This window comes from Amblyomma maculatum, chromosome 11 (genome assembly GCF_055883805.1).
Source record: "Amblyomma maculatum isolate TAMU_Amacu chromosome 11, ASM5588380v1, whole genome shotgun sequence".
Lineage (NCBI taxonomy): Eukaryota > Metazoa > Arthropoda > Arachnida > Ixodida > Ixodidae > Amblyomma > Amblyomma maculatum.
Window position 1 is genome coordinate 10,776,388 of NC_139354.1, and position 13,259 is coordinate 10,789,646.

At 44.5% G+C, this 13,259-nt stretch overlaps 1 protein-coding gene across 1 annotated transcript in view; it reads right to left on the bottom strand.

The window, feature by feature from the left end:
• Positions 1-12,357: 12,357 nt before the first annotated feature.
• The window catches only part of LOC146172851 (venom metalloproteinase antarease-like TtrivMP_A), a 33,326-nt gene continuing 32,424 nt past the window's right edge, over positions 12,358-13,259 (bottom strand). The window contains exon 14 of the mRNA XM_084584823.1: positions 12,358-12,506. Coding sequence (XP_084440949.1) covers positions 12,429-12,506 — 78 coding nt within the window. The 3' untranslated portion in view covers positions 12,358-12,428. The remainder of the gene's footprint in view (positions 12,507-13,259) is intronic.

Sequence of the window (13,259 nt, forward strand, 5' to 3'; positions counted from 1 at the left end):
AAACACATTTGCTATGAAAGCACATTTTTCCACATAAACTATTTAATTAGTCTATATACGTATTCAGTTTACCCATGTGGCATCGCCAGGCAGCAGGCGACAAAGCTTTTGACATATCTTAATCAAACTGCACTGCGTCCGAATACTCTTCTGAACCATTACAAACCAAGATAAGCGGATGTCTGTGCAATATTATGACAAAACACTTTCTTTCAAGGTCAATAAAGCGGTCTTGCCATTTAGTATATAACATCTAAACCCTATGTCTAATTGACCAAACAAACATTAAAAAAATGAATAAATCTCTGTGTTCAAAGTGCACACCAGGTCAACACCTTGCCTTCAAGAATAATTTAACACTTTGATACTGTCTTTCTCAACACTTGGTCGCCATCTTAAATCAGCTTCGCTTTCGTAGGACCAAGATGACAATGTGTATAATAATGCATATCGATTAACAAATTTGGAATATTTGTTACGAGATAATTGCTTTGTTTTATTCAGCGTTAATCTTTTTTCAAAAGCGGTAGTAACGTTCTCCATATTACTGTAATTTGTAAGGAATATATATGCTTACGAGTTGTTTGTCATATATTTTGTAACATGCCAGACCAGTAGCGTAACACACTATTCTTGGGTTTTTTCTTTGCACGTCACTTTTTTTAGAGTGCAAAAAGAACCAAAGTGAGTGAAACAAGACAGATGGTAAACAATGTCAGTCAAGTGCTACACTTAGTGAGAAAAAAGTCATGAGCAATGTGATGAATTCTGGCAACTTTAGTGGAGATCTTTCAGTTGGGCCTTGTGCGTAGCGGCAATTATTTTTTCCTGCTAACCCGGGGGAGTGTGTGAGAGGGGGTATCCCTTGTCAACATGCCGTTTCAATCTTTCTCAAAATTGCCGTCTTCGTTTCAGCCATACATTATTAGAACGAAATTATGTACATGCTCATTTATCCAGGAATTGTTCTGTAATATATATATTTTTTTTTGGAACGTTGAGATGCGTTTCCTTTGAAAGCCCATTTTTCCAAATACTCTATTTCATTACTCTGTCTTTGTATCCAGTTTATCCCTGTGACATCGCCAAAAAGCAGGTAACAAAGCTTTATTATATATTAATCAACTGGACTGCTGCTTCCGAACGCTCTTCTAATTCTTTCTAAACCAGGATAAGCAGGTGTTCGCGCAATATTGTGAGAACATGTTCCTTTTCAAGTTCAATAAATCGGTCTTGCCCTTCAGTACATAATATCGTGCTAACGTGGCACTTTCATGATGGACTGGACACTTTCGCTTACGTGGCCACCCGGGAAAATTTTCCGAGAACACTTGAGTGCCGCCTCTATAAGTAATACGGGAATAATTACTCATAGGAATCACCCCAAGCGCAGCTTCGGCGGATGCCTATGAGTTGATGCCGGGTGGATGCCCCGGATCAGGACGAATTTTTCTTTAACTATGAAGTTTCTAAAAAAGTTGTATAGCTTTCCTTTGTAGCCGTATGGCTTCGCTTCGATGGATTTCAATGAGCAATTACTCCCTTATTACGAATTACTCCACCTTAGGGTATTCCTCTAAATATTCGACCAACGAAGCCTTAATGGATCCCGTCTGCCTGCTCCCCTTGCCGAGCTTCGTTCAGATATGTGCGCTATGGAACTCTTTATGCGTAATCTTTTCATTTGTGCTTCTGCTTTCTCATCCCCACCCACCAACATGCCGCGACTCGTCTTAAGCTGGCAAATTATTTGGAAAGCCACTTGACATATAATAAAGCCCCGCTTTAACCACGCCGCACGAATGCCCCTGCGTGGCCTATGGCAGCAATGTGTCCAAGAGTCGGGGGGGGGGGGGGGGGGGGGCTGACTTTTAATCTCGCCCTCCCATTACAAACGCGAAGGTCGAGTTGGCAGGCCCCGTGAGTTAAGAAAGCGTGACGACCAGTCATGCCACGACCCGATCACCGGCCAACTATCACTTGCCAAAGGTATGCCCATAATATTTTTCTCATAACGTCGTCTGCTGCACCGAAGCTGAATTTCCCAATGAGCGGAAGCCTTAACACTGTCACCTCAAAATCCCCTCACTACTTGCCGTTTCGAAATAAAGTTCATCCCGAAAATTCATCAGTGGATGCTATAGAGAGTTTTCAAATGTAACCGCACAGCATTAGGACAATACATTAAGAGCAAATGCCATGTGACCTTTTCGCTGTGATGAGAATGGTTTGTGTTTGAAATATGCGAGTGCTGGACTGGCATACTGAGGAGCCGCTTTTTTCAAAGTCTCTTCCGCATAGTTGAACAACAGTCATTGTTGGACAGCATTTGCCGCTCGAGGTCAACCGGCAGAATGATGTGTTTCCTTCAGTCATGTATGTCCGTCCAGGTTTTATAGAATTTTGATGTGCATCTTCTTGGCTGAATTGTTGAGTTTGACGTGTCCAAGGTTGTAGACAAGAGTTAAGTAGCAAACCTTGATGCAACACGCAAAAACAACTTTCGCAGAAAAGCATGCGAATTCCGTCTCCACATATACTTTCTTGTCCACAACGCTGCAAAGCTGCAAAAGTGCTGCAAAGCAAGGCCGCACTTTTCTCTCCTCATGTGCCAAGCATCAGCATGCAAATGAGTTTATCAGAGGTTGGAAAAGTGATGTTCAACCGTATACCGCCTTTCGATTATTCGTCCTCAAGAGAATGGCCATCACATTCTGGGATGCCAGCGAGCTCGCAGTTTACCCTCGAGAGCCTTCTGGTTTGAGATTCCTTGCATTTCAACCTCCAAACAGCTTTATTTCAGTACTCGATGCTCCTTTCTTATATTTACCAAGACAACCACGGGTCTACCAGCTTTGGTACCTGGCAACGTTATCAAAAAAATGTTTATTCTGACGCCTTTGAACGCTAGGGCAACAACTGTTGAACAGCCATCGTATTGCAAAAGAAAATGTGCCCACAACAGAGATAGCTGCGGAGATGCACAGTTCGTCATCCCCTCCGCAGTACTAAGAGCAGCCAAATAAGTATAGAATTGGCATCTTGTCTCTTTCTGCATTGTCTTCTCAACCATATCCCTCTCACAGAGTCGGGTATAAATCTTAGCTAACTTCATTGATTACACATCAGGCCGTGTTCTGTCTTCAGAGCTTATGTAATTGCTACTTGTATTTAACCATGTCCCGTCTGCGCTGTGTAATTGGTCCGAAAATCTGCAGAAGGACACCATGAATGTAGGCTATAGAAAGCACGTGCATTCTTCAAAAATGCACAAGTTGTCTCGCGAGCCTTGCAGTTGGGGTGCAGTGGTTAGGGCACTCGACTGCCGTGTCCAAGGAGGCGATGTTGAATCCCGGCCGCTTCGGCCACTTGTTGATGGAGGCCAGAAGCAAGACGTCCGTGTGCTGTGCATTGTCAGGGCACGTTAAAGAACCCCATGTGATCAAAATGTCCGCCCCTAACTGGGAAACTACGATGTCTCTCATAGCCTGAGTCGCTTTGAGTCATTAAAGCCCAGAAGACAACCGACCATAAAATGAACCAACGAGGCGAAAAAGCCACCCATTCAACCAACCAGGTTGTCTCAAGTAACTTCAGCTAAAATTTCAAGAATGAAATTCAGGTCGGATGCAAACCAGAGCAAATGCTTGCTATTGGTCCATCTTCAAAACTGCGCGAATAAAATAGGACAGTCGAGAGATTACACACAAAGCGATATTGGCACTATCCGAGAGTAGCTTCAGCACTATTTTATCTTCCACTGAACGACTTATTGAGTACATTTAATTACAGGAACTCTTGCGTACTGGCTGCGGATTCCCAGTCTTAAGTGCAAAGTCGTAAAATGTTTGCATAAATCACTTATTCAAATTGTTTTCGTGTCGACATCTCTCATGTAGTCCTTCATTCCGCGTAGCCAAGAAAGCCAGCGCAACAAGGAAACAAAAATAACGTGACGGCCGTTTTTTTTTTATTTTCTTTTTTTTTTTATGGCGACAGCATGCCTAGCCGCATAATATTGATATTTACAAATATAGGTTCATGCCTGATTCCCGAAAGACGCCCATGAGTCCACATCTGGCGGTCGAGCTAACGGGAGGGAGGAGGGAGAGAAATGCTATTGTGTTTTTTTTTTTTGTTTTTTTTTCTTGCGTGTGATAGATGAAAAACGTCCGCTGCAACGTGACAATGGCCAAGTGGAAGCGACCAGACTCGTTGTAGGCACTCAGGCTTCGTGTTTTCGCCGCATGACAGCTCAAACGAACTAAGGCTGGCCGAGCAGTCGTTTTCATTTCTTTCTCTTTTTGCAGCCGAGTTTCAAAACTTTCTTTTCTTCTTATATTCCCCAGTCTTGGACGCGTTCTCACTTCAGCGATGCCTGGCAGGGTTCATTTGCGCGGTCATGCAACATGAGCGAATTACCTGCAGCCGGCATAACGTCATCCCGCTTCGTCGTGGCTACACTCACGCCGCAGCTGACCTCTTTCATTCATCGCACGCGTGACAAAAGCAGAACAGTGCGCAAGTGCCTCATAGCTTGGATTTTTATATTTCGCAGGCATTCATAATGCGCTTGCGTCTCTATCATTCTGCGAGTTCACGAACAACTTTCCATTAAAAAAATACGCATGTCGAGAATACATCGGCGTGGTAGCAAACATCACTGTTGCCGACATGGAGGAAGGAAAGAACTTAGAAGAGGCCCTTACGTCATTTTTTTGAAACCGGCACGGCCGCGCCGCGACCGGATGCTGCAACGTCTCTCCTCCTCCTCCTTTACCCTCCGCATTTTCTTTCTCCGCGACGCTCACGTACGTAGGGCCCTTAGCAACGCTGTTGCTAGTGGCCCGAGTTTTCATAGCAACGCGTCACCGTTGCTAATGGCCCGACTTGGCTAACCCTAAGTTTTGACGTCACTTCCGCCACACTTTCTCCAATGCATTGGGGATGGCAAGGGCCTCTCCTAAGTTCTTTCCTTCCTCCATGGTTGCCGATGCCGCGCAACCAAACATTAGCTGAAAAAGCAGGTTGCTAACATTTAGGAGATAACTGTGAAACTCAACAGAAAAAGCGCTGAACTTCAAAATCGACAAAGAAATATCCTTGTAATTTTCTGCTTGTCAGGGGCACCTATCGGTAACCTTGAACTCTGCTGCGAAAGCCAACGCTAATCAAAGAAATGCAGATTTAGCAAGTTTAAACCCGGTCATACGAACGAAAAGTCCGTTAAGCATGGTCAGGCATAGGTGACTTTTCTAGCCAAGCTTTTCTTATTTCGTTGGTATCGGTTGTAAATTTAGCGCACTTCTTTCCCAACGCTTATTCGCGCCATGCTATATCGTCCGGATCATCAGACGCAGCCGCAGCCTACGCCAGAGAGTCGACGGCCCGGTGCGCGCCTCGCCCATGGCGAGACTGGAGAAGCGAGCGACGCAACAGACGCTAGGTTATGTCAAATATAGATCGATATAGGGGGACATGCTTAGAGCTAGCGGCGAAGTTCAGATAGCGCCTCAGCTGCGCTCCTGTGCACGTAATACCTCGTCATGTGACATGATGTAACAGTCACACCTCTGTTCAGACCGTTGAGGATCAAATTGCACCAAACCTAATGTTGGAATATGTACCGCAAACGGTATAGGAAGCTCGCTCTAAAAGGCACCTGTGTACTGCACCATGTCAGTGCATGTTACGGAGCCCTCCACTATGCCGTTCCTCACAGCCTTAGTCGCTTCGGTACCTTAAACCCTACAAACCATACCGTACATAACTCAGGCATATAGTGCAACAGCATCGAACGCCGTCACATGTTCGGAGCGCTAAAAAAGGAAACAAAAGGTCAGTCTTCAGAATCTGTAATTGGAGTACGAAAATGAAGCTCCACATAATTAGTAATGCCCATACACTGAAACAACTCCTTGCCTGACAAGTTGGTGACTGATGTTCGCAGTTTAGTCTGAATCCAAGTAGCATTTAAATGGGAGGAAAAAAGCATTCAGGCACAGGAGAGGACAATGGGACAGAGCGCCAATCAAAACCGCTTTATTTCGCAGAAAACACGAGCACGTCTATCTTCAGTCTTCACATGAGCTAAAAATACATTAATGCAGACGAAGTCAAGTCCTTCTGCCTAAGCATTGGCTTGCGGACTGAGACTCCCTCTCGACCCTAATGCGATTTTCTTTGGCATCCATGTGCTGAAAATGCGGTATTGCAAGGAAAGCTAAAAAAAATGTTTCCTTGGTTTAATAGAACGACACTTCAATCAGTCCCTTATTGTTGTTTAGTTTTTTGTTTTGTTTTGTTTTGCGTCCTTACCCCTGGCCAGAATCTGTACGCCAGCAAGAATGGCTCATAATAGCGTGAAAGGTAATTTCTGACAACCTTCGGAAAATATCCGTCTTCTTTATTATGTTCAAAGTCTCATTCATATTCCCTGATACGCTGACACAACTACATGTTTGTCGCATAGATAGCGACTGCACTAAGGGGAAATGACACATAGAACACTTCACAATTTGTAAAGAACGCCCATGCTTGGTTCCGAAGGTTCTTTTTCTTCCGCTTTTCCGATCGAGAACAATGTCCTCCGAGCTTCCTACAGGTTGAAAAGAACAGAATTCTGCCTGTCCACAACCATCTTCGAACCTTCACAACAGCCAAGAAAATTTTGTTTTAAGAAGTAGAAAGATCCCAAGGTCCAGACCGAAGCCGCGAAACCGAAACTACAGGTGCTGGGAGGGTTCGCCAAGCGGCTCCAGTCTTTCGGATCTCAGTACCATCCGAAGCCCGGACTGTGCCTTTTTATTAGCACAGCTGATAAAGTGAAAAGCAGCTTTCCTGAGACCAGTGAACCTTCGGAAAGCGACTTATTGCACTGTTTTCGACCGGTTGAGTCGATCGAGTCACCTTTCATAAACTACTCATTGCGTTTCGTGCGAATGTATTTCTTATACTATCGTAGTAAAGAAATCTCAAGTGCTCCAGCTTCCTGCTGCTCTAAATGAATTGTCGATCGTGCAGCTGCGCTTCTCGGAAAGCTTACTGGACAAGCTGTTTTAGGAACAGATAGTTGAGAACTAAAACCAGCTATAAATGAAATGAAACAGCGCACATTGAAGTTTATTGCCAAAACACAACACAGATAAAACAAACATGGGTTCAATAAATAACAGCGTCTTGAAACAAATTTACAGTAATTGCATGCCTCCCCCCCCCCCCCCCTCCTCTACCTCCTTTCTTTGCCAATATTGGTCAGTGATATTAGTTCTGGTACTATAGTACGAAAAACACACAAAAATGCATAGCTCACGCAGGCGCGGCAATATTAATAAATTTAACTACGTACGGATGCAGAAATCGTATTTAGTAGGTACAGATTAAAATGCAACATATTCGAGATCTTATCTGAGTTTACAGTAGGCCGCTTCCTATTGACGGCCACACTTCATTCATCTGTAAGATGCTTTGATAGACTGCTGTATTCGTACAACATTGGTACAGCGGCTTCACTGAATCGTCTGTTGAACAAAGCCTTAGCGAGTCCGAAAGCTTCTCTAAAGTACAGTGTGGTTCATTTTCAGGGTGAACACGTGAGCGCGTCGCCGCGCTCTGATCCGCGGCCCGGTGCGGCAGCGGATCAAAGCAATTTAAAGGCGGAGAAGCTAGACCTTCAGGTGCTTCTTTACGTCACCTGCCATTTCATTTCGCTGTACTGACAGCCAGCTACCTTGACACTCTATAGAGCGGGGCCACGCGCTCGCGTGTTCACCTTAAGAGTGGGTGACCCAGTAATGAAGTTTTTATGACAGCATGGTGAATAATGTTTCGACCACAAGCGAACTAGTTGCTTGCTGACGCGGCGGAGAGCTTTTTCCTGCTTGCTGCGAAGGCGCTTATCGCTGTAAATGGCACATAACGTTATCGTTGAGGCGAAAATCCACACCCTACAGCACGGAAAAACGTACTTCAATAAAACATGGTGCTGGGCTAGTAGGTGAATATACTCGGAGCGAAAACAGTGCAGAAAAGGACAACCACAAAAGAGTACACGACACAAAAGAGCGCCACTACCAACTAATGTCATTTTCTCAGCTAGGTACATCACATGTCACACTTGGCGGCGCCAGCTACCTTTGGCATCTTTCGATAGATTAAACGTAACAGATAGAAATGGTTTTATCGCCTCTTGGGTAGTGAAGGTATAGGTATTGTCAGAAGCAGGCTACAGCAAACAAGGAAATAGATATCAAAGAACTATTGTCAGAAGCAGGTTACAGCAAAGAAGGAAATAGATATCAAAGAACTGCACATGCAATTGAACCAGGCACAGGACCCTTACAAAAATGCATGTAGGGTTTCTATAGAAATTCGAAAGCGTTGAGTCAATACACGCTGTTGAAAGTCTGTTGATAATCGGCAACATCTTGGATGATGCAGTGTTGACCTCTTGTTGAGCGCTTATGAAATAGTGGCCCATGTGTTTCTTAAGAGCGCTTTTGGAATTCGCGCAACTGAAATTCTGTTGATTTCAGGCTCAAATGCTTCAGAAACTCTGCAAGTGACGCTTTTTGATTTTCTGCTACCTTTCCACTCCTGAACAACAGAAAATAGTACACGACCATCGGTTTGCCAGGAGCAGACACGGGGTGATTTTCATTAATGCAAAAGTAGTACAGTACATCTCCTAGCTGCGATAAGTCACCACATTCTATGTTCTGCCCGACCAATCAACAATCCTGTCTGATCAGTGCTGGTTAATGATAAGCATAGTGAGGCATAAAAGAACAAAACAGATCTTTTAAGCCCCATTATACTTACTCACTCATTAACCTACACTAAACTGACTAAATTGTTGATTGGTCGAGCAGAACATAGAATGTGTTGACTGACCGCAGCAAGGATATGTGCTGTGCTACTTTTGCATTAATGTAAACCACCTCGTGCCTGCTCCTGGCTAACCGTTGATCACGCAGCATTTTCTGTTAATCCGCAGCGGAAAGGGAACACAGAAAAAAAATGCGCGTTAATGAGAAAGAAAAAATATGCATCTTTGGTGAACCCATAACATGAGCTGGGTTGTTTATTTGCTTTATTTCAATTCATGTGCAAGGTATGACGCCAGGCTGTTCTTTGCGTAAAACGCTGATACGTCCGGGAACTCCTCGCATGTGATGCTGAAATAAACAATATAAATCATAATTAAGTTGCGGTATATACTAACCTAAAAATAGAGCAAAGGCATTTGTGCGCTGCTCCACGTCATAGCTCAAGAAATGTCTTGTCTAAAATGAGTTGTCACTGTCTTTCACTGCTTAGACGGCATCGACCGCCGCCTCCACAGCTCGGCAGCACTACCACATCGTTCATTTCTCCCTGATAAACAATATATGCTGCCGTCAAAGATCCTATTGTGAATATAAATAGCAAAGTGCAAGTCACAAGCATTACTACCCAGAAAACTTGAAGCAAAATTACCAACTATAGGCACTAAAATGAGTGGAAACAAAAACAAACACTGCAAAAATGGTGGAGCTGCACAGATTCAATAATCCACAATGTGTGACAGAGGCATATTATGATCTCGATAATGTGTCCGTCTCAGCGCGAGTAGCGTATCGAAAGAGTACAGCACTGTGCCGAACAATCCGCCAAAACGATCACCGGCTAAAAAAAAAAAGAAAGAAAATGTCGCCATTTCAGCTGGCGTTCCATCGGCCCCAGCGTCCGCGTAGAGACAAGCCTCGTTCTCTCTCTCTCTCCCCCTCCTTTTTTTTCCGATGAGGCTGGTTTGCCTGCTAGAAATATTTACATGCGTGCTTCACCTCGTAGCACACACTGTACAAGACTGGCACAAACACGAATAGGAAAAAGTAAAACACTCACCGAAGTGCAGACGCTCCCTCCGCCCGCGCCGGCTTTTCGCCCAGAATCCAAAACGCCTGCGACTGTTGAACTTCTTAAACACGTCCTCCTTGCGCAGAAGCTGCCACCCAAGAGCGGATTCCTCCGAAGACTTAAATGCGTACGTTCGCGCTCCAATTTGAACAAAACGATCTTCGTGATAATCACCAGCGAAAAACCTACATACGGTGCTTCGCTCACAGTGCAAGATGCGACCACGGTGGCGGGAAAACGCCAACTGAACTGGCACATCGCCGCACTCAGCGTACCCGCGTCTGCGTGCAAAGAAAACGGGGCGCAGAAGAACAGCTTCGGTGAAAAGGGGGAGCCGCCGCCCCCGCTGCGCGACTCCAGCTATGCTGCAGCCAAGGTCATCTCCGTGAAGACAAACCACGGAGAAGGCAGAGAGCAGAGACCCAGAGGGAGCAACCCCTCCCCCCCTCCCCCTTTTTCCCCCCAGCCGACAGGAAGTAACCCTCGACCCTCCGGACATGCTAGCGCCGTTCGCGGCACGGGGGAAAGATGGGTGTGGACAGTAGCAAGGCAGCGGCCGAATGCTTCTTTGAAAAGACGAGTCGCCGATAGAAGACGCGTGTAATCCTTTTTTTTTTCTTTTTATTTCATACGCGAATGTTTTTGCTATGCGTGTTAACTCTATAGTATGCGTGGGATCAATCCGTCATTATTAGAACCCCTCAATGTTTAAAGTGACTTCATTTTAGCATGGTGTCCACTTTAAGAAAGGAAGGAAAAGAAAAAAATAACAGTTAAATTCTCCAAAGACATACAGCGGTGGAGGATTCCAATGCAGACTGCACCTCATTTTGCGGCAAAAGCTACGGGCAAAAATACCTAGGCTTGGGCAGAATGTCAGACCCTGTAGCATATATATAGTGAACTTTGCAACTGGTTTAAAAAAGCTCTGGATCCTAGATTGAACCTACATGGTAGGTTCAATCTAGGATCCTCTTTGTTAGTATGATGACTCACTGAACTTGTTTTATGATAAATATAAAATATGTCCTACCACTAAAGTTACCTTCTGCGACATACAGAAGCTGATTCATTACGGATTCTGATTGACATTCAACGATGTATTTGCATTATTAGTGGAGGCTTTGCCATCATGAAGTTTTTAGGGCATATTTTCACTGTGTTGCGAAGCTTGAGCTAAGTGTGCACCGTTAATATGTACTTTTATATAACATGAACGAGCACGCAACTGCATGCTGCTCTTATATTTCCCTTTGCAGAATGTGGCCAATAGTTGGTTACAAGTGAGACCAAAAATTCATAACGAAATTGTCACATCATGTTCTTATCATTTGTGCCTAAAACTACTTAAAAACATGGGTCAGCATGAACAGTACACGCTAATTGTTCGTGAACGTTGAAAACTGACAACAAAAAGCACATAGAAAAAATAGCATAAAAAGTCTATTGGGTAGAACACAATGAAAATTCTGTTGGCCCTATAAAGATTGCACTCAGCTGGGGTTGAATGTCTATCGAAATTCAATAAATTCAAAAGGCGGTAAATAGCCCAACAATAGAGTTTCAAAACTCATTTTTGTAAGGGGAAGCATGTTAGCTTTCTTTATGTTTATAAAATTTGTTACAAAACTTTATCCAGAAAACTGAGCTCAGTCGAGTACAAGCTTATAGAGAAATCGCTTATATGCACTGATCTGCTTTCTTTTCAACTTAAAAAGCTTCCAGCACAATTCTTATTTTTGTGTTAAAACTCCTGCCAAGAATCTGTGCTTGTTTAAAATGTTTAAAACCGGGTAGCTATTGCATGTCATTACATGTTTCACTAAGTTCGCAAGATTATCTTGTTGGATTACGTTTTGAGAATGCTCCCTTAAACGGTCATTCAGGCAACGCATGCAAATCTGGCTATAGCTGACAAAATAAAATCAGTTTATAGTGGCTTTTTTTATGTGTGTGTTGTCTTCGTTCCGAGCACAGCAAATATTCCCGCGACACGCCACTGCCACACCTACATTACATAAAGCTGAAAGCAATAAAAAACCTGGTTTGAGCACTCTCAGATGTCTTGAAATCACTTGCTGATAGTTGCTCTTCACGCGCCCGACCAACCGATGACGTCAATATCACAGTATGGTCTACTGAAATCGCTTGATTACGAGTCATGGCTCGCATTAATGAGTGCTTATCTAGAAACGTCGATCGCAGGAAAAGTTCGCTGCATTCAGGTGAGAAATTTCACATAAGAGATAATACTTCTTCTCGATCTGTGAACATGAAATATCAGCGGAGTTACCCCATTAGAGTCCCCGATTTGTTCGGCTGTGCTGTCCTACAAAAGCCGAATTACAAGTGAGAACAGCGTCTTTGAAGGTCGCACTTAATCGACGCAGGCTAACTTAGATTTCTTCTCAGCTTCTTCGGAATGCGACGCTTCCGCCTGACAAAGAAACGACAACCGCATAGAAGTTACACGTATTTATTCTTTGCCACGAAATACAGCGGTCCATGTAAACCTTCACGCCACTGAGGTTCTATTGTGCCCACTTGTAAGCTTGCTCGTACAATTTCTTGACGTTGGGCCGCGAATCGCATCTGCCCAAGTGACAAACCTGAAAAGTAAAAAATAAGAATAAGGTACTGTGCTACCGACATGGCGATGAGGCACATTCGAAAGTAGCGCGTACGTTGTAAAAGGTATCCTGCCAAGAAAAAATTAGCTAGGGTTTAGCTTTAGTTAAACCCGGTAGGTTGCGTAAGCAAAGCCGACGAAGCTTCTCGTTCTGCTCTTTCCTCTTCTTCTTTTTCTGCTTCCTTTTCTTCTTTTTCTTTTTAATTGAATTCCTACGTTCCTTACTGCTGAGTGAACACGTGGACACAGATTCTTCGCTGTTTAAAGCACCCATGGCATTGCATTCGTAACCATCACCGGCTGTCGACGATTCGGTTTCGAGAGATGGCCGGCGCGCTCACCTAGCAGCCTCTTGAGCGCGTTGTTTAGCACGCCGCTGTTCCCGTTGTTCGTCTGTCTCTTGGGCCCGCTGTAGTTTTCTGGCTGCTGCAAGTCGGCGAAGCTTCTCTTTCTGTTTATCAGGCGGCGTAGTGACTGCTCCGGCTAAGCGAGCGCTCACTAGCGTGTGCTAGCTATCTGCAGCGCACCGTGGCTACCGGTCGCAGCCACGCGACGACTTGAGCTGGGAGCCCAACTGTAGCCGTTCCTGTTGCCATGGCGACGGCAGCGGTGCCGCTCCATATAAGGCGCACCGTGGCTACCGGTCGCGGCTACGCGAAGGGGCTGAAACATAGAGTAGTATTGTGTACGCAATAACATTCCTTGAATTTACTTCCTTGCATACGTAGAAGTC